The sequence below is a fragment of the Alosa alosa genome, chromosome 13 (assembly GCF_017589495.1).
Source record: "Alosa alosa isolate M-15738 ecotype Scorff River chromosome 13, AALO_Geno_1.1, whole genome shotgun sequence".
In the NCBI taxonomy this organism is placed as follows: Eukaryota; Metazoa; Chordata; class Actinopteri; order Clupeiformes; family Clupeidae; genus Alosa; species Alosa alosa.
In genome coordinates this window covers 14,812,016-14,839,039 of record NC_063201.1, presented here as the reverse complement: position 1 = coordinate 14,839,039, position 27,024 = coordinate 14,812,016, and the positions used below count along the sequence as shown (strand labels likewise).

General features: G+C 41.7%; 1 protein-coding gene and 1 long non-coding RNA gene across 2 annotated transcripts; one reads left to right on the top strand and one right to left on the bottom strand.

The window, feature by feature from the left end:
• Positions 1-145: 145 nt before the first annotated feature.
• Positions 146-6,778, bottom strand: LOC125305385. The gene is made up of 3 exons (XR_007195410.1): positions 6,690-6,778; positions 6,500-6,573; positions 146-217 (listed from the first exon to the last, which is right to left on the bottom strand). It is a non-coding gene; the product is annotated as an uncharacterized LOC125305385 (long non-coding RNA).
• Positions 6,779-9,438: 2,660 nt separating this feature from the next.
• Positions 9,439-26,025, top strand: sall3a (spalt-like transcription factor 3a). Its single transcript, XM_048261269.1, has 4 exons — positions 9,439-10,862; positions 20,175-23,369; positions 23,575-23,909; positions 24,265-26,025. Exons 1-4 carry the CDS (start codon positions 10,781-10,783, stop codon positions 24,706-24,708), a joined length of 4,056 nt encoding a protein of 1,351 aa, XP_048117226.1. The 5' UTR covers positions 9,439-10,780; the 3' UTR covers positions 24,709-26,025.
• Positions 26,026-27,024: the final 999 nt, after the last annotated feature.

Here is a 27,024-nt window from a genome sequence, read left to right as displayed (position 1 = left end):
CAGGCTGTCGTTTTTTTTTTTTCTGGGTGGAAAGAGAGAGGCAGAGAGAGCTGGGGTAGCTCCCAGTGAAAGATCCTGGCAATCAGAGGCTACTGTGTAGCAATTACCTCTCGACAAAATAGGTGCTCTTCCGCTGCATCCTGGCCGGGGTCCAGGGACGCAAAGCAGCCATGGAACACGCGGCACCCGCACAGCTGCAGTCACCTCCGATAACCCGCTGTAACACAAACCAATATTTGGTGTTAACATTTGTAAATGTTTAATTTCAGTGTGTTTGGCAATGTATGACTGTGTGTGTGTGTGTGTGTGTGTGTGTGTGTGTGTGTGTGTGTGTGTGTGTGTGTGTGCATGTGGGTGTGTGTGTCTGTGTCAGAGGCTGTTTGCATTTGTAGTGAAACTACTCATTTATTGCATTTGTAAAACAGTATATGTTTTTACATGTTGGTAGTGGAGTTATTCCTTTATTGCTTTTAGAACACTAAATGTGGGTTTGCTTTCTCTATTCATTCGTAATAATGAAATACAAATACTAAATCACACATTTCTCGATAAATACATTTATTAAACTATTTATGAAGCAACTATGAAAACAAAAACAAAAATAGAATGGGAAACACTAATGTAAATAAATGTAAATAATTTGAATATTATTTATCAACATTAATATAATGGCCTTCCAAACATGAAAGTCAAGTGTAAGCCAGAAAACACACCCAAACACACAGACACACACACAGACACACACACACACACACACACACACACACACATACAGATAGAGAGAGAGAGAGAGAGAGAGAGAGAGGGATGTGATTACATAGCCAGAGGTTGGCAGCACTGCTCCAGGGCTAGAAGAGAAGACAGACTGGAGGCTCAAGGCTCCAGACATGATTTGAACAAGTCAAGGAACGCACAATCTACTTATGCAAAGCTCCTGCAGTCCTCACTCCATCCCTCTCCCTCTTTCACCCTCCCCCTTAATCAACCACCATCAACCCCCTCCTTCCCCAAACAACAACCTGAATCAGAGTTTTATCATTTTAATAAGCCTTTTGATTCATACACACCACGTTCGTTTTTTAATTGTTGTTGTTTTTTTATCATGGAAATTTTTTGCCTTTGTTTCTTTAAAAAACACACGCACGCACACACACACACACATACACACACACACACAAACACACACACACACACACACACACACACACACACACACACATACACATAATACAGCATCTTTTCAGCAGTTCTTTTTTGTTGTTTTTTTTTGCTATTTTTTCTGTTGTTGTCGTTGTGTGGTGCAGACGTGAATTCAGACGCATTTAAATAGATATTTGCAAAAATTTCCATATTAAACTGGCCTCTTTTTGTGGTGCTAGTGTTTTGTGCTCAGTGTGAGGAGTCTGAATGCTTCACTGTTTCTCTTTTATACAAAAATGTTTAAAATAATTATGCATTGTCCATGCAAAGAATGAAACTCTCCCTTATTATTCTTGCTGAATTCATTGATGTGGATATTCTTTTCTTAAAAAAAACACTTGGCAAAAAGTGTAGGACAAATATTATATAATATATAGTAATATACTAACATAACATTATTCTGAGTAAGACTAACAAGATATTAAAAACATTTATTAAATTAAAGTAATGTGTATAAACAATGTTTAATACATGTAACAAAATGTTAAAATCAGATGCATTTACACTAGTCTGTGAAGCCTACAGAGCAATTTTGCCACAACATACTCTTCAATCGCATTGAGGACACACACACTTGCACACATACACATACGTAAAGACAAGAATTGAGTGACACACACAAACACACAGAGACAAGAATTGAGTGACGCACACACACACACACACACACACACACACACACACACACACACACACACACACACACACACACACACACAGCAGAGAGAGAGAGAGAGAGAGAGAGAGTTGAGTGTCATCCCCCCCTCTCATGCTTGCCACCATGGTTAGAAAAAAGGGCTGGCATGCAGATATGCACTTACCCAGATTAAGCAAGGCAAATGGTGCCAAAACAATGACAGTTTGAAGTAACCGATGCTCTTTAAAAATTCAAAGGGCCCCTATTGAACACCACAGTGTGGTCCACATCTCGCCGGTGTAGGGAGAACACGCTGCACTCATTAGCTCTGATATCGGCCCCTGCGTACAATCCCCGACAACAGCCACTCCGCTCTGCTTTGCAAACCTCCAAGATGTGAAACCACGTTTGGAATTTTACAGTATTTCTGAACAATAATGTTCCAAGAAGTTTATGCACATCAAACAAGCAAACAAAAAAGAGAATGTATAATGCTATATGATTCACGTATTACTTTATATGTACTGATTGTAAATTAAATTCATTATTGGCAGACAGTCATCCAGTAACCTGGCACAAAGATGACAGCCTTTATGGTTGTTCGGAAATGTCATGATATAGAATACTGTTGATCTTAATAGCTAACCTCTCTTACTTAAACACTTTAGCACGTGCATTGTATTCCATCTCTCTCTTTCTCTCTCTTTCTCTCTCCCTTCCTCTCACACATACACACCAACATCTGGAAACAAATAGACAAACATCTATGGCATTTGCTCTCTCACTCACACTCACACACACACACACACACACACACACACACACACACACACACACACACACACACACACGCACACTCAACACACACACACACACACACACACACAAACACACAAATGTGCATGCGTGCATGCATGCTTGCTCTCTCATGCAGACCCAGTGCCAGTGACACTTGATGAGTGGTTAATATCTCTCCAAGGTCAGACCTGACGAGGAATTCCAATGAGCTTAAGTGTCATCAGTAGGGCTTTGGGTCTTGGCTGCTCATTATTCTTAGAAATGGCATTACACAGACTGCTTACCAGCTTTCCAGACACACTGCTAAAGCCTCAACAGTGGTTCTGAGCTATCTAAAAGCATTGTCTCTATGTGGTGTGTGTGTGTGTGTGTGTGTGTGTGTGTGTGTGTGTGTGTGTCTCTCTCTCTCTCTCTCTCTGTGTGTGTGTGTGTGTGTGTGTGTGTGTGTGTGTGTCTCTCTCTCTCTCTCTCTCTCTCTCTCTCTCTCTCTCTCTCTCTCTCTCTCTCTCTGTGTGTGTGTGTGTGTGTGTGAGAGAGAGAGACAGAAATAGGATATGGGTCTGTAGGACATATTAATGTATGTTATGCCTACTGGTAAACATCTATAGATGCATAAGATAATGCAAAGCACATAATAATTGAACACTATTCTCCGCATATATACATTAGCAAAGTAGTTTGATAGCATCGTTAATTTGAACTCAGTATATTGTGTTCTACTGTGTTACAGTTGCCATTGCCATCTGCATTTCACTTGAGTGAGTCCCACTAGAATTTTCATCAGACATGTTTACATTTGAATTTGACAGTTTATACTTAAAAAAAAAAAACATAGACATTAATTTTAGTGTCAACTAACCATCTAATGGCCACATAATCAAAGCAAAACTATTTCTAAGGACTGTGATGTAAGATGAACACACACATATGCAGTTCTTACATTATAGGTAACAGTCTTAAAGGACCAGGCTTATCACCATTATTCTTAATGAGAGACTTCTGAAGACATTCTGACTCCCCGTCGTCCAGCTCGGCTACTGACCAGGTCCCTGCACTGCTCTAAGATAACACACAATACAAAAACCTTCTTGAGTCTTCAAGCCAGCCTCCTTTTATTCATACCTATCTACTCATCCTGTCGCAGGCATGGCACAGGACCCTTTCTCATTGTATGGAGGGCCGTTCACTCCGATAAATTATTTTGGCCATTCTCTCTCTCTCTCTCTCTCTCTCTCTCTCTCTCTCTCTCTCTCTCTTTCTTGCTCTCTGTCCATTGGCCACTTTGGTAGAGGGAGATAGAGGGAGGGAATGAGAGGAAGACTATGTGCACATCACAAGGGATGAACAGTCCAAGTGACGAGGCTATCAGTCTGGCTCCTGAGCAAAGAATGCTCACAATAACTGACAAACACACACACATACACACATGCACACTCTGCACAAGTTAGACATTAGAGAGCAAAAAAAATCTCACTGGTTGTTCATAACAGAATTGAAAAGTGAAAATATTTGCATTAAATTCAATGTGCATTAAAAATACGGAACATTAAACACTCATAGTTTCATGTCTATGTGCTGGAATATATCCACAACACACAACTCACATTAAGATGGCCTCCCCAAATGTAATGTACACCTCAACAAATCCTCCACAATTCAAACTCAGAATTCACACTTTGCATAGAAAGCAAAGCACCTCTGACACTCAGAAAATACAAGCTGTCCAGAGAGGATCACACGCGAGGACAAACTTCTAATAGGACTAAGAGAACGGTGTAGCCTGTGTGGATGGTCGAATGGGGAGTATGACTCCACTGTCGGGAGAGATTAGTACAGCGGGTTCAGTGGAGAGGTGAGATTGCAGACGCTCACAGTAGCTCTGGACCGTCCACCACACAGCCATCCAGTCTCACACGGCTGCATTTAAGGCTCTTTCAATCAAACCAATAGCTTGTCCCCCAGCCAGGGAGAGAATAGAAAAAAACACACCACCAAGATCACAAGTTTGTGATTGTCAGTTGCCGTTGAACATAATTTGAAATCACGCTATTTATATTCAATTTTCTCACCCTGTCTTTTCCCTTCTCTCTCTGTGTATCTTCTGAAATGGTTTGCATTAATTGATCCATGATCTCATGATGAAAATATTTTTTATTTTCCTTTATAATTTGATATTATAGTGCACTATGGCACCCAGCATATTGTCCTTTTTGGTGACTGATAAGTATCACATCGTCCTAACACTTCCTGTTCAGCTACTCTGCTGCCACTAGCTTAATTACAGTAAAAAGATTAAATTGGTGAATTCAATTTGATTCAATTAGGTCTGATAGGACAAGTCAGATCTCATCTGTCTCATCAAGTGCAATGGCTGCCTGTTTCATTTTATTGCATTTGTATCATACATTTTGAATGTGTCTTTCTGTTTCACACCATTGACAACATAGTCTCGCCTCATAATTGCGGAATCAGGGTCAAAATAGCACATTGATAAATATGTATGAATGCATATATATGTAATGGTGATGTAAAGGCAATCAAATGAAATTAAATAGTGTACAAGGATGACAAAACACTCCTCGAGAAGTATCACAGGCAGTTGCCACTTAGTTGAGCTCCAGCTACAAGATTCATCACTTATGCATGTTAGGCTCAGTTACAATCTTGACAACTGGTCTCTCTCTCTTTCTCTTTCCCTCTCTCTCTCTGTGTGTGTGTGTGTGTGTGTGTGTGTGTGTGTGTGTGTGTGTGTGTGTTTGTGTGTATGTGTGTGACAGAGAGAGAGAGAAATGTGGATGTGAGAGGGAGAGAGAGATATCAAGGGCATGTCAACATCCATTCTGTTTCTATGTCTGTCTGTCTATCTGTTCTAGTGGGTGGTGAAGACAACGTGTGCATGGCCATTTGTGTGTGTGTCTGTGTGTGTGTGTGTGTGTGTGTGTGTGTGTGTGTGAGTGTGTGTGTGTGTGTGTGTGTGTGTGTGTCTGTGTGTGTCTGTGTGTGTGTGTGTCTGTGTGTGTTTGTGTGTGCACGTGCACACGTGTGTACTAACAACAGTGCACACGAGTCTCCTTTCATATTAAATACTGTGGGGCCTTGGTCTCTATGGTATAGCCTACCTCTGCATGTACAGCTGGGTAGCTGGTGATATAGTGTTGGGACTTTGCCACATAGGGTGTCTGGCTACCCTGCAATGAAATGGTATACACATCCCTTCCCTTCTTCACGACAATATGATCCAGGCTGTTAATTTAGTCATGAATATTAGTTTCAGATTCATGATAAATCAACCAAACAACCTTTTTGTGATACATTACTTATGTGGACATCATCTAACATGCATTTTGCTAGTTGTGTAATGCCATTCACATTTCGTATGACACACTGAAAGATAAAAATAAAATGGATGGTGCTGTCATTTTGATGGTAACACCTGATGTCATGTTTGGTACAGCAGTTCTCTCATTATATCACATAATGGCATACTTCAGGGTAGTGAACGATTGAGTTGGAGGCAGTGAGTGAGTGAGTGTGTGTGTGTGTGTGCAAGAGAGAGAAAGAGAGAGAGAGCTTTCTCCATTGAAATACCTCAGAAGTGCACTTATGTGAAAAATGTTGACTTAAATTGATGTTTCATATTCAGACAGTGTCCTACAACTTAACTGAAGAAGCATGCAAATTGTACAGGAACATAATGCATGCATATTTTATATAAACCATGTTTAGGACACTAGCTTACATTTTAAGCAGTGCCATGCAAGTACCACGCCTTCATTTCTCAGTCACAAGGCGCAATCTTACATCGTATATCATAGCTCTTCTCTGTGACCATCCACATTCATTAGACCATGAGCATCACTTTACCTGAGAACGCAGTCGTGAGTGTTAGCCTCCGCCTTGGCCTTCTGTATTGCCTCTTCCGGGCATGGTGCACAGCGCTGGGGGTTGGAGATGAAATCTGATGTAATTACACACGTGGTGGTTAGCAAGGGAGTACAGACCTAGTTACTTTTAACGCTGACATGCTCTCCTGAAAGCACCGCAAAAATCTTACCTCGGAAAGTCGGCACGGGAGTTGTGAGAGAAAGGGGTTTTGCAGCTGAAGTGACCGAATCCATGTTGCTGCTTTTCCCTCCCGTCAACAAACTACACGCCCCCCCCCTCTCTCTCTTCCCATCACCACTCTTCCATACCTGCACAGAGTAAGGTCGGTAAAACAAAGACCATTGCCACCCTTGCTATTCAAATTAACCCTTGAATACATTGCATGGCATAGAACTAAAATAATGTAAGTAAAATCAGACCATGTAATTGTAGAACTGATTTTGCTCCCCTCTGTGCATGCTGACATTAGTATATGTTACGGAATATGTTTTATACGAAAATATGTTTAATTTACAGAATAGGCTAATGTACAAACAAACGAGAAAGGATTTGCATGAAATGACAGCACTGCATGGTGTTTAATGAATTGCGTGACGCATTGGGGGGAGGGGCCATGTGACAATTAGGTTTAGATCATTGGTGATTTAACTGTCCTAATTTGGACAGTGGCAGACCTTGCTGGAGCCAGCAAAGGTTCGGCTCATTAGGAAAAGAGCAATTAACAAACACGGGAGCCACTCGCGTTGTAATCATTTGTTCATAAGCCTCTTATGTTGCCTTTAATGACTTTACCTCATTTTAAAGAATGGAAGATCATGTGTATATTGGATTAAAAGAGGTCTTTTCTTTTCTTTTTTCTCTTTTCCATTCTCTCCATCATCAGAGAAATACAGATTAGAGAGGAGATTGTAAAAGCCCTCTGCCGAAGAGGAGCAGATCTTCATTCCCTTGCCTTTGTGATGATATTGATGATGATGATGGCCAAGTGGACAGTTTGATTTTTGTGTGCCGAGCTAGTTATAAAGAATCAATATTATATCAAGGGGTAACTTTCGTGATAAAGGACTTTAGCCACTCTGGCTATTCATCATAAGTCTGTAGAAAGCAGATAGGTCAAAAGAAATTATATTGCACTAAAGAGTGTGTCTTCTTATCTCTCTATACCAGGGGAGTGGAGGACAAGCCGATCGATACAGTAGCTGCGGTATACTCCTTGCAATTATCAATAGCTGATTTTGTCTTCCCGGGGCTGCATCTATTAATACCAGATAATAACAGCCTTTTGGACATAACTTCAAGGGGGATGATGGGAGAGAAAAAAAGTTTGTACGTAGGACGACCTTGCTGTCAAGGAAACTGTCTCTCAGTACACATGGCAGCCACTAGGGAATAGACCTCCTTCATCCAATGGCAAATAAATACCGCGGGCACTGTCACAGTCTTCCAATATGACACTGAAAGCTGTGGAGAGAGTCGGGAACATGAAAGCACCGCTGTGGCTATATCAGTTTGCACGAAATGCAGCGACGTTATGTTTAGACGTATTTAATTTTCGATAGCAGGGTATTAAACAATATGATTAATAAGGTGCTTGGACGATTAAAATATTTATGGAAAGAGTATATGGGTTGTGCTTAAATCAATTATTATGTGGTATTTGACTTAATTTGTTGGAGCAAAACGCCATCACTAATAATGAAATTGTTGAAGGAATTAAAAAATATATTATTTTATATTCTATATACAACCCATAAAGATCAGGCATTCCACTCAGTATTCGTCTTCCTTTTTAACAGTTGCACTGTTTAATTTTGTAAAATATGAATTGCTAATATGCATGTATGCATTATGCATGATGCATTATTTTTTGTATTACAAGTATTACAAGTAGATTCAGATATAACATAGCGAATTTTAGCAAACACTGGATAGTGGATATAAAAATCACAAGAAACCGATATGCTGCAACAAAACCTGCCCCTAATAACGTCTTCTCATTAGCGACAAGGCTGCCTTGGTGTTCAGCTTACCTATAAGAAATATCTATCTAGAACTCCAGTAAATGTTTGGCTCCACCTGCGCGTAGGCCTAAATGCATTTACTAACAGTTAGAAATATTAAAAATAAATTCCTTCATGAAAAACTGATTTCTTAAACAGTGTGCGGATGACTTATTCCTAGTCCACTACATCTATCCTCTGAACAGTTCATAATTATTCAGTGGTTATTAACCTGGTTTGTACATGGGTAAATACAAAGGCAACCACTGAAATAGCAATTAAAACGATTTTGCAGCAATTCCACCTAACCCAGTTTGTGTCCAAGGCCTAAATCCGTCTGCCCGGATGAACAGTGCTGAATTTTAGGTTTTAGGTGATGCTGTGGGGTGCTTCTTCCTCTGTTCAGGTGTAGTTGTGAGCGACCTTGTGTTCTTTTAAGGTTGTAAACACGCCTTTTACGAGATGGCAGCTGGGCAGCTTCGTTTATCTGCATAAAGTAAAATCCAAACGCTTCATGAAAAGACGTGTTTTAGTTTTGGAAAGTAGTATGCTTCATATGCGTAAAATGCAGTAAATAAGGCATTCAAGGTATAATTGTTTTTCTTTTGATTTCTTTGCTATTTTATTTTGAATGTCATATGCATCAATTTATCTGTCTCACTCCTGTTAAATGAAAGCCCGGATCTACGTCTTTTGTGTAATTGGATGTTCGCTTTTAGCAACTGAAATATTTCCTCGAAATTGCTAAACTCTTATGAGATACATACATATTCGGGATGTCCATATTGGTATGAGCCCTTGCTTTGAACAGCAACGGTGTAGTACATCCTAGCGGTCGCTCCACGCAATGGGCTGAACTTTAAGCCCTGGGTTTAACTCCCTCACACACAGCCGAGTCTTGCACACACGGAACTATAGCAGTAGACAGCGAGAGCGGCGTCAGACCTCTCGTGAAATGAGCGCTCTTCTCGTGAAAAAAAAGATCTATCACGAACACTCGTCAAAGTTTTACCATCATTATATCAGCAAGTGAAGTCGGAAACCACGAAGACTTACATCAAACTGCAGGCTATTTCTGCGTCCATCACGTTTGAACTCTCTATTCCAGTGGAAGAATAGAACACGGAGACCGACCGGAGGTGAACGCTATAGCCGGGAGCGAGGTACTTGGCGAAGGCAGAGAGGCTTGACCCGCACGCTGATCGGGTTGCGCTCTTTTCTGGCGTTTTTCGCTTGTTTTGTTTAACAAACGATTGACCGACTCTGCGTGTATCACGTTGATAAGAGGAAGACAGACGATCGAGTCTGTGATTCTAAACAAAGTTTTAGAGACATTTCTGGTGACTTTGACTGGTAGGTTGTTTTCTGCGTATCCACATGGACTTAATCAGATGCTTATTCAAATCAGAAGAAGTTATCAACAAAGCTGAGTATTCAGAAGAGTAATCATATAATTATTTTCAAGTACTGGTTATTTCCAGAAGTTTTGAAACGGCACTTGTTTTCTGGTGTCACTGGGAATTAATTTCATCGGCACGGGTTTCAGTCAACAGAGGATGAAGTTAAGACTCACTGCATAAACGATAACCTGCTTCAAGTCTCTATCAGTAAGCATCAAAAGCAAGAAAGGACTCCGCAAACTCCTCGACACACATGATCAAAGAGTAGCCAACTCAGTCACGTCTGGGACTCACAAAGTTCTCCACAATAAACGAGAAGAGATGGCAAAGTATGAGTGCGTTTGATGCAAGTTGCTCTCAGTCTTTACAGCAGTAGTGGAAAGTATGCTGAGACGGTGGCTGAAGTATGGAATACGACAAAAACAAAACAAGGCATCAATGAGTATACAGCACTCGTGAGTTAAAGCCCCAGTAGAAAAGGCGAGAAGCTGACCTTCCTCGAGTGAAGACCCCCCTGAGTGCTGGGCGTATTAAGCGATATTTGGTGTGTTGTTGGAGGAGGTGGATAGTGAGCAGAGAGACAGATAGTGTGAGGGTGAACCAGCTAATTGCTAAGTCCGTCCCTCATTACCATATCCAGTGTGTCCGCTGGACTTCAGCCAATCCGCCTCACACGGGCACCATTAATCGCAATGCATTATTCACTATCATAATTATATACCGACATGCGCAATCCACACAACGGCAACGCCAGCTAATTTCCGTAATTTTGCAACTCGACTATTTGTGAACATTTTTTTCATTCGCTCCTCGCTGATGTATCTGCAAAAAGCAGAAACAAGTCGCAGCGAACTAACAGCATGTCCCGTCGCAAGCAAGCGAAGCCTCAGCATCTCAAGTCGGACGAGGACCCTTCAGTTGTTGGGGTAATATCCGAAAATGGTAAGGCACTTTTAACTACTTTAAAACGTCAAGTTTTGATACTTGTTCTTTAAAAAATAAGTCAGCAGACTTTAATATTTCACTTTAATTCGTTTATAAACATAACATCGAAAGAGACTTTTCAGTTTGCGTCTATGTGGAATAAGCTACGGAAACTTTCGATACGCATTCTTTTATATTGCACATATTTCGTTTTGATTCCCACATGCTTTTGTTTTGGGTAGATTAGTAACTTCTATTAACAGTACTCACGAGGTCGAGGGGTTATTGAGTTTAATGTTAATTTCCTTATTCCTGATACTATGTCAGTCCATAAAACAGGAGCCGAATATCATTTCATATTTGCAAAGCTGAAAGTTTAAGTCAGTCATCTTGGAAACATTGTAATGGACACAGGCTCGGTATTTATCTCAGTGCTGGAAGGAAGAGGTTCAATGCAGTCATCCACTTTTTTGAAGTCAGTAATATGTAAATCAAATAGACGCAGGAATAGACGCAGTCAACTAGGTTGTTTATCTTATATGTAGAGTTGCTCTTGACTTTAAGTGTTGAATACAGAAATTGTGTAGCAGATGATCACTTATTGTAAGCCTCTTAAAGAAAATCACAATTTGTGTTACAGAAAGTAGGGTCACATATTTATAGTAGCCAACCAGCTCTTTGTGTATTTAATTTGGCAACACCTAACTGAATTATTTTGGTCAGATGGCTCATGGAAAAAATGTCTTAGTCGGAAACCCATGGAATTCTTATATATAAAAATAATTCAATCAATTTATACACATAGCCTACCCTATATATTTACAGCATTTTACTTAAAGACGGATTACACAACTTGACAGATTAGTAAGAATAATTAAGCACAGAATAATATACACAATGAAGATGGTGACGAGTTATTTTAGACGTTGAAAAATACACCAACGGTTTTTGGCAAATGTATAGTATTTTTTAGAAGATAAGATGCAATACAGCAGAACTACAGCGAAGCAGTGTGACGAAGCCAATGCTGCAAAGTGCTGAAACTTAACAGAGCACAAGTTATGCCACTCATATCAGGAGCTCGTTGGTGCAGTGGTACTCATTGTATTGAGGTTAAAAGAAACCATGGCATATTCCGGAGCAATTAATTGTAGCGTGCGTTTTTGTCATGGAAATGTTTTTTGGTTTGATGCAGCCCATATAATTTTCACACTCTGTTGTTTCCTATATGTTGCTCCAGCCAAGCCAAACGCTCCCTGGTCAGTGTCAGCGCGATTGTTGTGTCATTGGGAAACTCTGATCCGTCTTCATGGAGTGAATAACCTACACTGATAGTTAAAACATATTAGAATAGGCCATAGTCAAGTAAATTTAAACATTTTTGCGTTGTATTTTGCCTCGCTTAAATTTGCGTTAGCCTATGTTATCAGTCATTATTCTTTAAACATTTACGAGTGTTGTTTGGCAATTCCTTCCTACTTTGGCTGCACTATCAGAAACGGTATGTGGGCACGCAGTAGAGTTGTATTTAAGAAAATATATGGACATGCTTAGCTATATGTCACGCACACACATTTATGTAGTTCTTATGTCACTAAATTATTCAAGTCGCTTCAACACTTTGGTGTTATATATGTTGGGGGCGAAATACCCTGACGATCAGGCATATAAATGAATGTTAGCAGCAATAGCTGTTAAATGAGAATAGTTGTGTCTTAGGTATAGTGGTAATGGTAGGTACGTTGATGTTGGAAAGCGGAATCTGAGGTCTGCGTCCGCAGTGATTGCTTTAGTGTGACCATTCAGTCCCTCTTAAGATCACTGACATTGAGAATTATTTCTCCTAAAACTGGTGTAATTACCTCTGATATAAGGTCATAGCACATGTGTGAACTGGAAGAAGCATTCATCCTTTTGAAACATTATACTGTATATCAAGATAAATGTTCCAGAATCATCCCTCCCCAAGAAGCCTCTGTAGCCATAGCTAAGGGTCAGCCATGTTTGACCTAATCATTTTCATCTGATACAGACTAGAGAATAAACCACATAAACTAAATAGTATACCACTCAATTGACATGTTTACAACCAGCCAAACATGTGGCTCAGGGCAAACTGTTCTGGATGGGTTTACCTTTTGTTTCTAACAGGGTGACTTTTCTTTAAATTGTTGCATTATCATTGGGTTTTGTACAAACATCCACATGTAGTGTGGTGATTATAATTTTGAATTCTATTATTTGTATGGAAGTCAGGATGCCACTTTTGATGCAGATGCACATTTTAAAATGGCGCCCTGTTACACTATAACTGTGTGTGTAAACAGTATGTGACACAATCAGAGTGGAGAGAATGATTTTAGAGAATGAAAATGTGATTTTATATTTTCAAAAAGGGTTGATACAAGGCCACAGTGAATTTTAATTCTATATAATAAATTGAGCCTACCTTACCATATCATGTTTTAAAAAATCTTGTATTATGCAAGGTGACAGAAATACAAGATACACTTGAGATGCAAAGATCATATATTGATAGAGTTGAAAAGAAACATGCCCTGGCATTTAAACAAGCCATATAGTCATACAGTATATACCTTCAATCCCACACAAGCCCATACTCCCAGACACAGTCACACATGTAAATGCAAATATATATTCAGTCCGACACACACACTCATTTGAACACGGAGACAAGCAGAAAAATGTCCTCACAGTCACATGCTGCGAACACAGACACATACATACACATACCATCAGTGACATGCATACAACTACACATACACACACAGACACACAAACACAGTAAGTTATATACCATATAGTTTGTTTGCACACACACACACATACATTTTCTTTCACTCTCTCTCTCGCTCTCTGTCTCTCTCTCTCTCTCACACACAGACACACACACACACTCGCTCACAAACACACACACACACACACACACACACACACACAGATTTCAAGACCTTTCCTTACTGTGGTATTACAATATTACCTCACGGTTCACGATTCTCTCTGTTATAGTATTCTCTTATCAATATACTGAAGCTGGAAAACTAATGCACCGTTGGTAATTATTAATCATTAAATAATATTACTATAATTACAGTACTATAAACTATTTACATAATTTTACTGTAATTTTACTAATTCATAAAATGACAGTGACATATTTACACACTCAGTCATTGAATTTCAATTGAATATTTATCTTGTCCAATCTGACTCTCATTTTACACACTCTTACATAAGTATACATACGTAAACTAACATATCCGCATATTCTATTATGGTATTGATATTTTTAATGCAATATATAACAGCCGTTTGGTAGCAATTGCCATTTAAAAAGGACTAAGTGTCTTTTGTTAAACAACACTATGCTGCTTTTTAAACTGCTCTCATCTTCCAACAGATACACTCTTGCACACGCACACACACACATACGGACACACATACGGACACATACGGACACACACACACACACACACACACACACACACGAACAACACACACACACACACACACATGCGCGATGTTCAGACGTTAGCACGGATTTATAAGTAACCAATGCCCGCATTGTTTTCCAATGTAGTGATTAGGTCTCTTTTGTGCAGCGTTCATGAGAGGGTGGGGAATCACACGTGGTGCCAACAAGCGTTTGTCTCTCCTCCCTCCCTCCCCTGCCAGACCCCCATCAGCCACCCCCCCCCCCACCCCTCCGAGTCTGCCCCAGGGCACCTTTCCTCCATTGCCCCTTAGGGTGGGTGGTTGGGAGCGCTTTGTACACCCTGCTGACTTAACCTTTGCCTATTTGGCCCTGTCAGAGGCTGCCAGTGGATGTCAAGCCCATAATACAATTAGTACATCTGTGCCATTGACCTTGGCAGTGTGGCTCAAGCAGTTGTCCTAGAAAGTGTTAACATTGACGGGCTTTCATCTTGCCACCGCTGCTTCCTCCTTGGTCAGACACTCCTAAGCCTCCTGTGAGCTCTCCAACCCCCAGCAGGACTGCACAGGGCGGGCAGGAATCTCACAACACCCACAGACGCATACACACACGCCTGGACACACACACACACACACACAGACAGGCAGATGCGGGAAGAGACAGTCACATGCAAGAAAACAAATTCAAATACATGTGTATACACTCACTCATAAACATACACAGAAAGATAGACAGATGGACATCTCTCCCTCTCTTGCGCTGTCTCTTGCTTGTGTGTACACACAGACAGACAGACACACAGACAGACAGACAGACAGCGATTATTGAGACACGACGACCATTCCTACAATTTCTTTATTTATTTGTTATTTCAAAAAGGAAATATTGTTTTTGGCTGTTGGAATATGAATTTAATACATTTAGTATTTTTACAAATGTTTTTAAAACATTTGATGCACTGTCTGTATACAAAGTGTAAGAGATTGTAAGGTATTTTATGTGAAACAAGAACTAATCTATAGTGAGACAGACTGAGACAAGAAAAAAAACATGAAAAAGGAAGATAAAGATGAGTGGATGAAATGAACGAAAGGGAAAGAAAGAATCTCTTTGGCTAACCAGAGACAACTCTGATGCCTCCCACTTCCCCTCGCTTCTGCGTGTAGTTTGGCTTTTGTTTTAATCCACTCGCACCATTTGGTTGGAGGTCTAACAGACCACCCACATAGCTATGCCAAAGATGTCCTGGAGAGGAGGTTGGCTTTTCATTCTTTCTTTCTTTCACTTTTTCTCTGCTTTTTTTCTGTCTGTTTTGTCCTGTCTTTTCTACTTTTTTTCCTCGGGATTCAGAATATATATGTTGTGCAGATAACAGCTTGGAAGTCAGGCACACATAAATATGAGGTCCCCATTGAAAGCGGGACAACGAACGCGATGCGCACTGCCGGACAAAATGCCGTCATTGAATACTGTATTGCCTGGCCTGCACAAACAAATCGTTAATGTTTTGGCTGCTAGCGCATCTGCACACAGTGACAAAGACCTCACTGTTTACGGGAATATAGAGTCGTTACTGTACCACTCTGCATAAGGGTCGGGGCTTGGGAAAGCACGAGAGCGAGAGAGAGAGAGAGAGAGAGAGAGAGAAAGCTTCTGAGGGATAGTGCTGCAGGTGTAGAGAGGAGAACTGATGGCTGCTGGGTGGTGGGGAGTGTTTGGGGGGATGGAGGGCAGCACTGGCATTGGTGTTGGCGGGTAGGCCGCAATGTGAGGCCAGGCTTGGCGGACGCAGCTCACATCACCTCCTCATTTGTAAGCAGGCAGAGACGATGATGGCTGCTCTCTTAACAGGGTGGCCTTTACAAAGTTGGGAAGTAGGGGAGGGGGGGGCAGTAAGAGAGATAGAGAGGGAGAGAAAAGGAAGAAGCCAAAGAAATAAAAATAGGATAGAACTAAGTGAAGAAGAAAATGCTATGGAAAAAAAGTGTCATTCGCACAGGAATTCCGCAACATTGTTAAACACAGCAGGCATCCTTGTATGCTCCTCCAGCACCCCCACACACACACACACACACACACACACCACCACCACCCCTTTATTTAGGCTCAGTCTATGGCTGTCTATGGCAGTTCATCCCCTCTTTCTTCATTTTGAAGTCATCCCAACTCTTAAAAAAGAATGCACATTTTGAAAGGGGTGGTTGTGCTACAAATGCAACAAATTTGGCGCTTTGCGAGGAGGGCGCACACCAGGCCACCTTGTGGCACGCTGCGCCACAAAAGCATGTGATGTCATAAAAGATGTCTTTGTGAGCCTAAAACAGCACTCTAGCGACAGACCACAGAGTGACAAGCCCCTGGAGATCTCAGGGGCATAAACCTTAAAAGAAAGATGGCCTCATAGCCGTGGAGTTGAGTTATGTGTCTTTAAAAAAAAAAAACAGCCCATTCTTTGAAGAATGTTCCCAAGTGAACGGAAACGGTGTGATCTTCTGGAATTTCTCATTAAGTGGGTCAGCATTTGTGGGTACCTGAATGTGATTGTCTGAGTGTTTCCCCCCTGTGTGTTGATATGTGTGTGTGTGTTGATATGTGTGTGTGTATGTGTGTGTGTGTGCGTGTGGTGTCTCAAATGAATATGGAAATGGTTAAGAATGGAGTGTTTGTAATTGCTCGATACTCTGCTCAATACATTGCTCTGTGGCTTTCAGTGAATCAGTGGAGAGCATGAATACTTTATCTGATATAATATGTCAGATTAGCGGTCTCAGTTAGCATGCCAAAGATTGCTCACCAAGATAGCGGATACAATGATTCAAAGTCTACAATCCCTCTATTGATTCGCTTGAGCTTCATATTTGCATTTGAGTAAAGGAAGACTCTTAAAGGAATGAAAAACGCATTGGATTTTTTAATGCCTTCCTTTCCTATGCTATAGAAGAATCAATATGCCGCTTCTCGTCTGTTGCTTTCTCCTTCCCTTTCTCTTTCTTTCTGTCTCCCTCTCCCTCTCTCTCTCTCTCTATCACTACCTTTCTCTAGTCTTTCTATTCTTGCACCCTCTCTTTCTCTTCCTCCACTTTTCTTTCTACACCTTTCTCTTTTTTCCATTTATCCTCCATCCCTCCCCTCCACCCTCTTTTTTGTGTTCTTTCAGGCCTTTTTGCCCCACATTTGATATACAGCCCATACAAATAGATTAGGTGCTTTACTAATATTTTAAAATGTTCTAGCCTATTAAGGTTAATTAATTAAACAAATCAAATGACAAAATGTAAATTTACATGCCATCACAACAATGTTCCATGTTCCATACAAGATACAACAAATCTTTTTTTTGTGAAGTTAAAAGGTGAATATTCTAAATTGTGTGAGGATATAGGGAACTCTGAATGCTTTTAATACATTATACATGATGAGTACATGATACAATAAAATATTTCATCTAGACAGCAAAGTTGGTTAATTATGTTGTGTGATAGATTGATTTAATTTAAAAAGAACAACATCATAATGAAATTACATTACTGCTCAATTAGCATGTGTGTGCTTGAATTGGTTTATGTAGTTCCTGTTACTGAAATTATATATGAAAAACAGTGTAAAGAGATAACCTAGCCTCTCAGTTAATCGATTATAATTCTGTGTGATTTGATATGACCTATCACCTTAAGATATGGCAACACAGACCCCTTTTGATTTTCTTTGCTCCACACGTGTTAGTAGTTCTTAGAAAAATAGCGTTGTAGGAGCGGGAGCTTTTGAAAAAAGAAATAAACAAAGCCAAAGCCTTCAGCAGTGAGCCAATGAGGCAAAAAAGAGAAAGAAGAAACCAACAAAAGATAGCTTAAATCTTTTCATGTCGTTTTCTCCCTTTCTTTCATTACTTTTGGCTTCAAGTCAATTCTTTGCATGTGGACATGGATGTCTTTGTCACACTGTATGGAGATAAATAGAAAAAATAAAAACCAAATAACGGCCGGCTGTGGCGTCAGCCCTTCCCTCTGGGTAGGCAGGATGAGCGGATAGCCCTCTCCAAAAGCCTTTTTGTTGATTATTAATTAAGTTAAAGAAATCGGACCCTGATGGTCGAGTCGCCCCTTTGGCGAGGAATTACAGAAAGAGTGATGAATTCCTTCACTAATGACTCATTTAGATGAGACGCAGAGACGAGTAAACGTCCCGTGGCCTCTCCAGAATGACTGACGCAAAGGGCAAGAACTCTATGCACCATGCTCTCTGTCCTTAGAACATTCTAGAACAAACGTCATGCAGAAGCTTTCACACACAGTAGTGAAGAGTGCATAAAAGAAGTGTGTTTGATTATGAATGTTTGACATTATCTGATGCAAACATTTTAGGGTGAGGATTTGTGAATTTGCTGTTGCTGTTTATTTATTTATCTTTTTGGTATTGAGAACAGGTTTGCCTTGTATTATTCTTTACAATACAGCATCTGGTGTTTGACTTTGCATGAATTGCATATATTATTTCAGATAACTTTTAAGATACAAATGAGCTATTATAAGAAGACACCTACAGCAAGAACAGAAAAATCCTTTATGTTTATAGTGTAAAAAGCAAGGCAAGGGACCATACATCAACTTAAGTGTAAAAATGAACCTGAAAACTACAACCCTGAAAGTAAGAGTTTATCTCAACATGTTTTCCTAAAGGTCTAATTATGTCTACTGATTTAAGGTCAGATTTGAGAAGGTCTCTGAAGTAAAGCAGTCATGTTGTTTTCCATACAAGAAAACAGGGGTAATTCGAATTAAACTCCCAGTAAACACACAAGTCTCTTTCTCTCTCTCTCTCTCTCTCTTTCTCTCTCTCTCTCTCACACACACACACCACACATACACACACACTCTACCCCCACACAAACGTGCACACACACACATTTCCACAGAAAGGGCCTATTTCAACTGGGCATATCCATAGATATGGAGAGGATTGGTTGTTGACCAGGTGTTAATAAGGCCTTTGCTTTGTGAACATGTTTGTCATCTTTGCTCAGAATGGCAATATGCAGAGGAAGAAGTGGCTTCTTACAAATGTGATTAAACATATGTAACTAATCAAGGACATTGCTGCTAAGCATATAATTTGTTGGGTTACATTCTGAAAGAAAGGAAAAAAAAGTTACATTTTTTATCATTTGAAAATGCCAAGCTATGAATACAACTAAAGATTTTCACTCATCATTCACAAATGATAAAGACACCCTAGACAAAAAACAAAAAAAACAATTTGTTACAGCCTTAAACCTATTGAGAGTCATGCTATTTCTATCTCGAGGCTGAATAATTGTGTGGAATTTGCTAAAGGTTAAACCGGTCAGCTTGTTTAAATGCAGAGGTTATATATTACTTTAGCAATGCTAAATGAAGAGGTTCAGGCATTTGAAATTCAGGTGGAAATAAGGGGGCTTGATAGCAGAGGGGAATCCTAATAGGGCCATCAAAGGCCTGATTTGTACTCAACTGGCAAGGCAGCTGTGAATTGTATGAAAATATTGGAAATCAATAGCGTCTATGGAATTTCATTAAGAGGCAGTATCCACAATTGATAGGCCCTCATAATTTGATGGATTACACAAAGAAAATTATTAGCTGGCTATAGAGAGTTGGGTAGAATGCGCAAAACTGGGTCTGGAGAATTGGTGAAGTAGGGCAATTTGTTCTGATAAAAAAGAATATTGATTTTGGCAATGGTTAAAAAAAAAGAATTAAAGGTTAAATCTTTGCAGAGTGGTTGTGAAACTTCACTGAATGCCTTTGGATTATTTATTCATGTATTCTATTTTTTCTTTCTTTCTTTCACCCACCCCACCCCCCACCCCTCTCCCCTCCTCTCTTACCCTCTCTCAGTCCCAGGTGAAGTCCTGGAGGATGCAGACAGTGGGAACGAGAGTCGCAGCGGCAGCGAGGAGACTCATGTGTGCGAGAAATGCTGCGCGGAGTTCTTCAAATGGTCCGACTTCTGCGAGCACTTGAAAACCTGCACCAAGAACCCTCTGGTGCTGATTGTGAATGAGAACGAGGCCACTCCAGACCCCTCCCTGGAGTACCCCGGGGAGCCCTCGCCCGTCCCCAGCTGCCCCAGCGACCCTGCAGACAGTGAGGAGGCCGGGGAGGGCAGCCAGACCCCAGCCGAGGGGGACGATGGGGCGGAGATGATGCTGGAGAGGGGAGCAGCTACAATGGAGAAAGACGACGAGCCCATGGAGGTGGAAATGTCCCCGGAGAAGCCTGCGGTGGACCCAGAGGACCAGGATGCTTCAGCCGAGCCCGACGCCCCCCTACCTCAGATTGATGATGCTGTCCAGCCCTCGGGGACTGGAAGCTATGGCATGCCCAGCACAAATGTCACCCTGGAGACATTGCAGAGCACTCGTGTGGCTGTGGCCCAGTTCTCGCAGAGCTTCAGAGGAGGGGCCTTAGCGGGAGGTGTCTCCACCATGGCCATTCCCATGATCCTGGACCAGTTGATGGCCCTGCAGCAGCAGCAGATCCACCAGCTCCAGCTCATTGAGCAGATCCGGAACCAAGTGGCACTGATGAACAGGCAGCCCTCCAGTCAGCCAGCCCTCGGCCACCACGCTCCACACCACAGCACCGGCTCAGCATCCCAGGGAGTGGCCTCCTCCTCCTGCATCCCAGCGCTGCCTAGTCAGCTGCAGCTCCACAACTTCATAACACCTCCGGTGCACCAACTGCCAGTCAGGGTCCCAGCAACGCTGAACGGCCCGGGCCCTGCATCGCTAACATCCGTTCTCGAGGGTCCCCTTAACCATGCCACCCAGGCAGGAGGCCCGCTGGCCAGTGCTGGGCTTTCCAACAGCACGTCCACCAACTCTTCGTTCCCTCCATCGAGCAGCAATGTGGTGTCCTCTTTACTGCCCCCAAGCACAATTTGTAACACAAGCAGCATCAGCAGCAGCAGTGCTGGAGCATTAGGTGGCATTACCAGCAGTGTCACCCTACCTAGGAACTCCTCTAGTCCCCCAACCTTGACCCACGGCAGCCTCTTGAGTTCATCCTCCAGTATCTCAAACATGCCTCTGATACCTCACAGTTCCTCAAGTAGCGTCATATTCCCCAACCCACTTGCTAGCATCGCAGCCACGGCTAATGCCCTCGATCCCCTGTCGGCTATGATGAAGCATCGTAAGGGCAAGCCGCCGAACGTGTCTGTGTTTGACACCAAGCCTAGCTCTGATGATCCCTTCTTCAAACACAAATGTAGGTTCTGCGCCAAGGTCTTTGGCAGTGACAGCGCTCTTCAAATTCACCTGCGCTCACACACTGGTGAAAGGCCGTTCAAGTGCAACATATGTGGCAACCGCTTCTCGACAAAGGGCAACCTCAAGGTCCACTTCCAGAGGCATAAAGAAAAATATCCCCACATTCAAATGAACCCGTATCCAGTTCCAGAGTACCTGGACAATGTGCCCACCAGCTCAGGCATCCCATATGGAATGTCACTTCCTCCAGAGAAACCAGTCACCACTTGGCTGGACAGCAAACCTGTCCTTCCCACAATACCAACCTCTGTTGGCCTCCAGCTCCCACCAACCCTCCCTAGCATGATGAGTGGCTACGGTGATTCTCCAAGTCTTACCCCTTTAAGCAGATCACCTCAAAGGCCATCTCCACCATCCAGTGAGTGTGCTTCTCTGTCTCCTAATCTGCTCAATTCTGAGGCCAGTATGTCCCGCACTTCTGAGTCACCTCGGCCCAACAACACTGCCGGGATTGACGCATCTCCTGTTCTGAAACCTGAGGGAGTTCATCTGCCGCCCAACTGCACCACAAGGCCAGGGGAGACCACTAACAGCAACACAACCTCTGTGACCCAGGTCGCGATCTCGGCAACTGTCACCATGACCACAGCCACTACTCAGAACACCAACCCCACGACTCCTCCCACCTCGACCTCCCACCCTTCTCTCCCTATGATGTCCGACCAGTTCAAAGCCAAGTTTCCTTTTGGGGGGCTCCTGGACTCTATGCAAACCTCAGAAACCTCAAAGCTGCAGCAGCTAGTGGAGAACATTGACAAGAAGATGACGGATCCCAACCAGTGTGTCATCTGCCACCGAGTGCTCAGTTGCCAGAGTGCCCTGAAGATGCACTACCGCATCCATACTGGAGAGAGACCCTTCAAATGCAAGATTTGTGGCCGTGCATTCACCACCAAGGGCAACCTAAAAACACACTTTGGGGTTCACAGATCCAAACCCCCACTTCGTGTCCAGCACTCTTGCCCCATCTGCCAGAAAAAGTTCACTAACGCCGTGGTGCTTCAGCAGCACATCCGAATGCACATGGGAGGACACATTCCAAACACTCCCCTACCAGAGGGATTTCAGGACATGGACACTGATCTGTCATTTGATGAGAAGAGCCTTGATGCCATGAGCAACTATGACGATGATCTCATTGATGAAATGGAGCAGGCTATGGAAGATGAGGCTGATCTGAAAGATGGGGAAATTGATCCAACCAAACCCCTCATGCACTCATCAGAGATGTCTCCAGGAAGCTCTCCCCCGACCTCCGTCATCTCCAGTATTGCCGCCTTGGAGAACCAGATGAAGATGATCGACTCCACTGTAAACATGACTCGTTCTTTTAGACAGAAACCCATGGAGAACGGGATCGGCTTCGGGGGCGAGAACGACTGCTTCAACCACGACTCATTTTCGGCTGGAGGCGACCTCGAAAACCACAGTGTGGGGAGTCCAGCCTTGTCCGAGTCGTCTGGCTCCATGCAAGCTCTCTCGCCGACTCACAGCCAATCCGAGAGTCACCGTTCCAAGTCCCCAGGCACAACAAACAACACTGGAGCTCCAGCAGAGGAGGGTCAGGGACAGGGACAGGGACAGGGACAGGAGAGTGGGTCTGCCACAGCCACGGTGAAATCTGAAAAATCTGAAACGCCTTCCCCAGCTTCTGCAGCAGAGAACAATGGAGCCCTGGACCTAACTGCAACCCAGCCTGGAAGGCACTTTATCAAAGAGGAACATCAGTTCAGCATGCTCTTCTTAGGCAGAGACAGAGGTAATTTAACATGTCTAAATAATTATGTTTCAATGGCAGCATGGCATGTACACATAGCTTAACCTACATTTTTTTGGCCCCTGGGGATTAAATCTTGTGTTGGTGTCTTTTTCAAAAATTATATGAAATAATCATCAAAATCAATTAAATTGATCACTGTGATGTGTGTGTTTATTAACATCTTAACCTCAATTGTGTATTACAGGTTTTAACAGTCCCGGCATGGTCACTGCACCCAACATGATCAAACTGGAGATGAACGGCCACAGCAAACCGTCCTCACTAAGTGAAGGTCCCCACATGCCCATGGGCATCCAGGTACCCGCTGCTGCACCCCAGACAGTGATGAGCTCCAACCTCACACCCATGCTGGCTCCACCTCCACCCCGCCGCACCCCCAAGCAGCACAACTGCCATTCTTGTGGGAAGAATTTCTCGTCGGCCAGCGCTTTGCAGATCCACGAGCGCACTCACACTGGAGAGAAGCCCTTTGTGTGCTCCATCTGTGGAAGGGCATTCACCACCAAGGGAAACTTGAAGGTACTTATTCAAATCAATTCGATTTCAAAGTCATTTACATTAATTTCAAATGTTAAAGTAGTGCATGCACATGTTTTTTTAAAAATAATCTGTTAATAATAATTAATAATAATAATAATAATAATAATAATAATGCCAGTTTTAATTCTATAAATCGTAATGTGTAAGTACAGGTATTATTATTATTATTATTATTATTATTATTATTATTACATATTTCATTAACATATGATTTTGTTTTATGCATAGAGTTTAATTAAAAAATGAATTATATTTATGTCTCAAATTTAATTTTAATTAAATTTAATTAACTCAAATTTAAATGCTAATTGATGTTTTTTTGTTGCTGCTGCAGGTTCATATGGGCACACATATGTGGAACAATGCCCCAGCCAGGAGAGGGCGTCGTCTTTCGGTTGAAAACCCAATGGCCCTTTTGGGTGGTGACGCCATGAAGTTCAGTGAAATGTTCCAGAAGGATCTGGCGGCACGGGCCATGAATGTGGACCCAGGATTTTGGAACCAGTATGCGGCTGCCATCAGCAATGGCCTGGCCATGAAGAACAATGAGATCTCTGTCATCCAGAATGGAGGTATCCCCCAACTGCCTGTCAGTTTAGGTGGTGGTGGTATCCCCTCACTGGGGAGCATGTCAGGGGGCATGTCGGGAGGCATGGACAGGGCACATACCGGCAGTAGCCCCCCTATGACTGGTCTAGAGAAAGCCAGCCTAGAGGTGGGGGCTGGACACCCCTTTTCAAGATTTATTGAGGACAATAAAGAGATTGGGATCAATTAATGAAAGACTTTAAGGCAGGAAAAAATGCAAGCAGAAAGACTGAGACTGTCTCAAAATGTGGAAAAGTAACTGTTAATCCAGTTTAATCCAGTTTGATTATGTACTATATTATGTACAGATGACCTTTTTCTGTTTGGTTTTTGGAACAATAGTATTCAGTATTGATTAGAGGTATTTACCTTTTTCCCATCCCTCTTAATTCACTCATATGAAGAAACTTTGTCTCTTGTTTGAGAATCTGTTGTCTTGCAAGATTTGCATGGTACTTATTTGGTTCCTATCAGTATGTTTGACTGCTTTTGAGGATTATTTTCCCAAAAAAAGTAAAAAAAAGATAATATTGATAATAATCTTAATATTGAGGATGATGATGAAGAAGAAGATGATTACGATGATAATGCTATGCTGACTCAGTTGATATGAGCAAGTTTTGGAGGGGTGAACACTGAGATCTACTAGACTGACCTAATTGTGCATAGACTGTCTGACTCTGAACATCCAGTTCCTTAAATGATATTTGTTTTGTTAAATGATATTTGACACAAGGGAGTGAAACAGGTGAAATTGAAGTGACTTTGTTTTAGTGCTCGCCTAATACTTTTTTTCTCATGAAGTAGAAACTTGAAAAAAAAGTTTGAACTATTTTAATCTTTACATTTAGTCTCTTGGCATTGTCTTATATTAATGTCCAGTGTCTTTAGTATTTATATTGACAAAAAAGCGGGTATAAGAAAATATATTTAATGCCCCCTCCCCATCACCCCCCTTTTATTGGTCCTTTTTTCTAAACTTCAGACTTCTATTATGGATATATCTTTCAATAAAGGTAAAATGGCAGTTCATTGACCAATAAACACACATTGTGAAGTTTTATTTGGATATCTAGCATAGATATGTGTAAGAGGCCAGGTACACAGAGAGGAAGCTGAGATATCTAAAGCTGCTAGTTCCCACAAAACCTGCTTTTAACCTTTGTAAAAAAGAAAAGAAGAAGAAAAAAAGACTATCCTCAGATATTATTGTGTATAAAATAACTAGTATGCATATTTTGTAAGACATGATAAAAAAGGACATCTGAAGTCGAGCATATTTGTCATGATCGTGAATGCACTTTTTAGCGGAAAAAAGTTTTTTGTCTGTACAATTCCATTAATGTTTTTTGATTGAGCTATCACTCGTTGTTTTTATTGTGTTCTGTGCAGAGTCCCTCTGGACTTTGAGCCGTGGGCAGCGTTAAGATGATACCTTTGCTCACCATCAGGCTCTGGGTCTCAGTCGCTCCATCAAATCCTATTCAAATAAAATGAGAGAACAGGACGTGTGTACTGTACGTGTGTGTGCGTGTGTGTGCGCTTGTGTGTGTGTGTGTCCTGTGATGCTATTCTTCTTGACAACCCTTGGGAGTTTTGTGAATATTTCTTTTTTTCAGTCATCGCTTTAGCAGATGCTAAGATGACTACAAGTGGTGGAAATGTGGAACTCTCTATAGTAACAACTTAATCTAATTTGCTCCAGTGTTTCTGGGCCACAGTTTACCTCGATGTTGAGCACTTTGCAAAAGAGGAGCAAATAAATTACTTTATGTTGGTCACATGTGAGCAGAATTCCGAGCATCGGTTCTTTGGACAGCAGTCTTAAGAGAGTGAGCAGGGACAAGGCAAGAATAGAGGTGAGGACTTGTGCAAAGTCCCACTGAATAACAAATACACTATAAGCTAGTGTGTGTATTCATGTAGTCATCTGTTTCTGAGAATATTTTATAACATAGATGCATTGTCCTCTTGGCTTACCCTACACCATCTCTCCAAATGAAAAGAAGAAAATGGCTTAATTCTCAGACCCCTTGCATTTCTATCTGCATTTTTCTACAGGTCTGCTCCCTTGTTATTTTACAATTAAACAAGTAAAGGCTTCACATCATCTTGCTTGAAACACATTTCCTATTCAGAAATGTTTGTCCCTTGAGGAAAGGCTCCCCGCTAAATTACGGAAATTTTTTCATTATCGTGACTTATTCTGTGGTTTGCAATAAATTTGTATGGGGCAAAATTTTTATGCAGGTCACTGTGATGGGTTGCGAGACTCTGCAAATCCCTAGAAACCCTTGACTAACCCTTACATGGTGATCATATTTTAGAAAGGCCCCGTTGTTGGCAGTTTATTGTGTCATAGGGATTTGACTAAAGTCCGAGGGGATAATGTTATTATCACACTTGGTTGTTGCCGTTTTGAAGTTTTCAAGGAGGGTAAAAAAGTGTTTCCTCGTAAGGAAAACTGTGAAGAATAGCTTATTTTCTGAGGGCTTAATGGGACGGG

Excerpts from the sequence above, each read along its gene's own strand:
- sall3a (XM_048261269.1), top strand. The coding sequence starts at position 10,781 with ATGTCCCGTCGCAAGCAAGCGAAGCCTCAGCATCTCAAGTCGGACGAG. Across the intron at positions 10,863-20,174 it reads TGGGGTAATATCCGAAAATG|TCCCAGGTGAAGTCCTGGAG; the intron begins GTAAGGCACTTT and ends ACCCTCTCTCAG. Across the intron at positions 23,370-23,574 it reads CTTCTTAGGCAGAGACAGAG|GTTTTAACAGTCCCGGCATG; the intron begins GTAATTTAACAT and ends TGTGTATTACAG.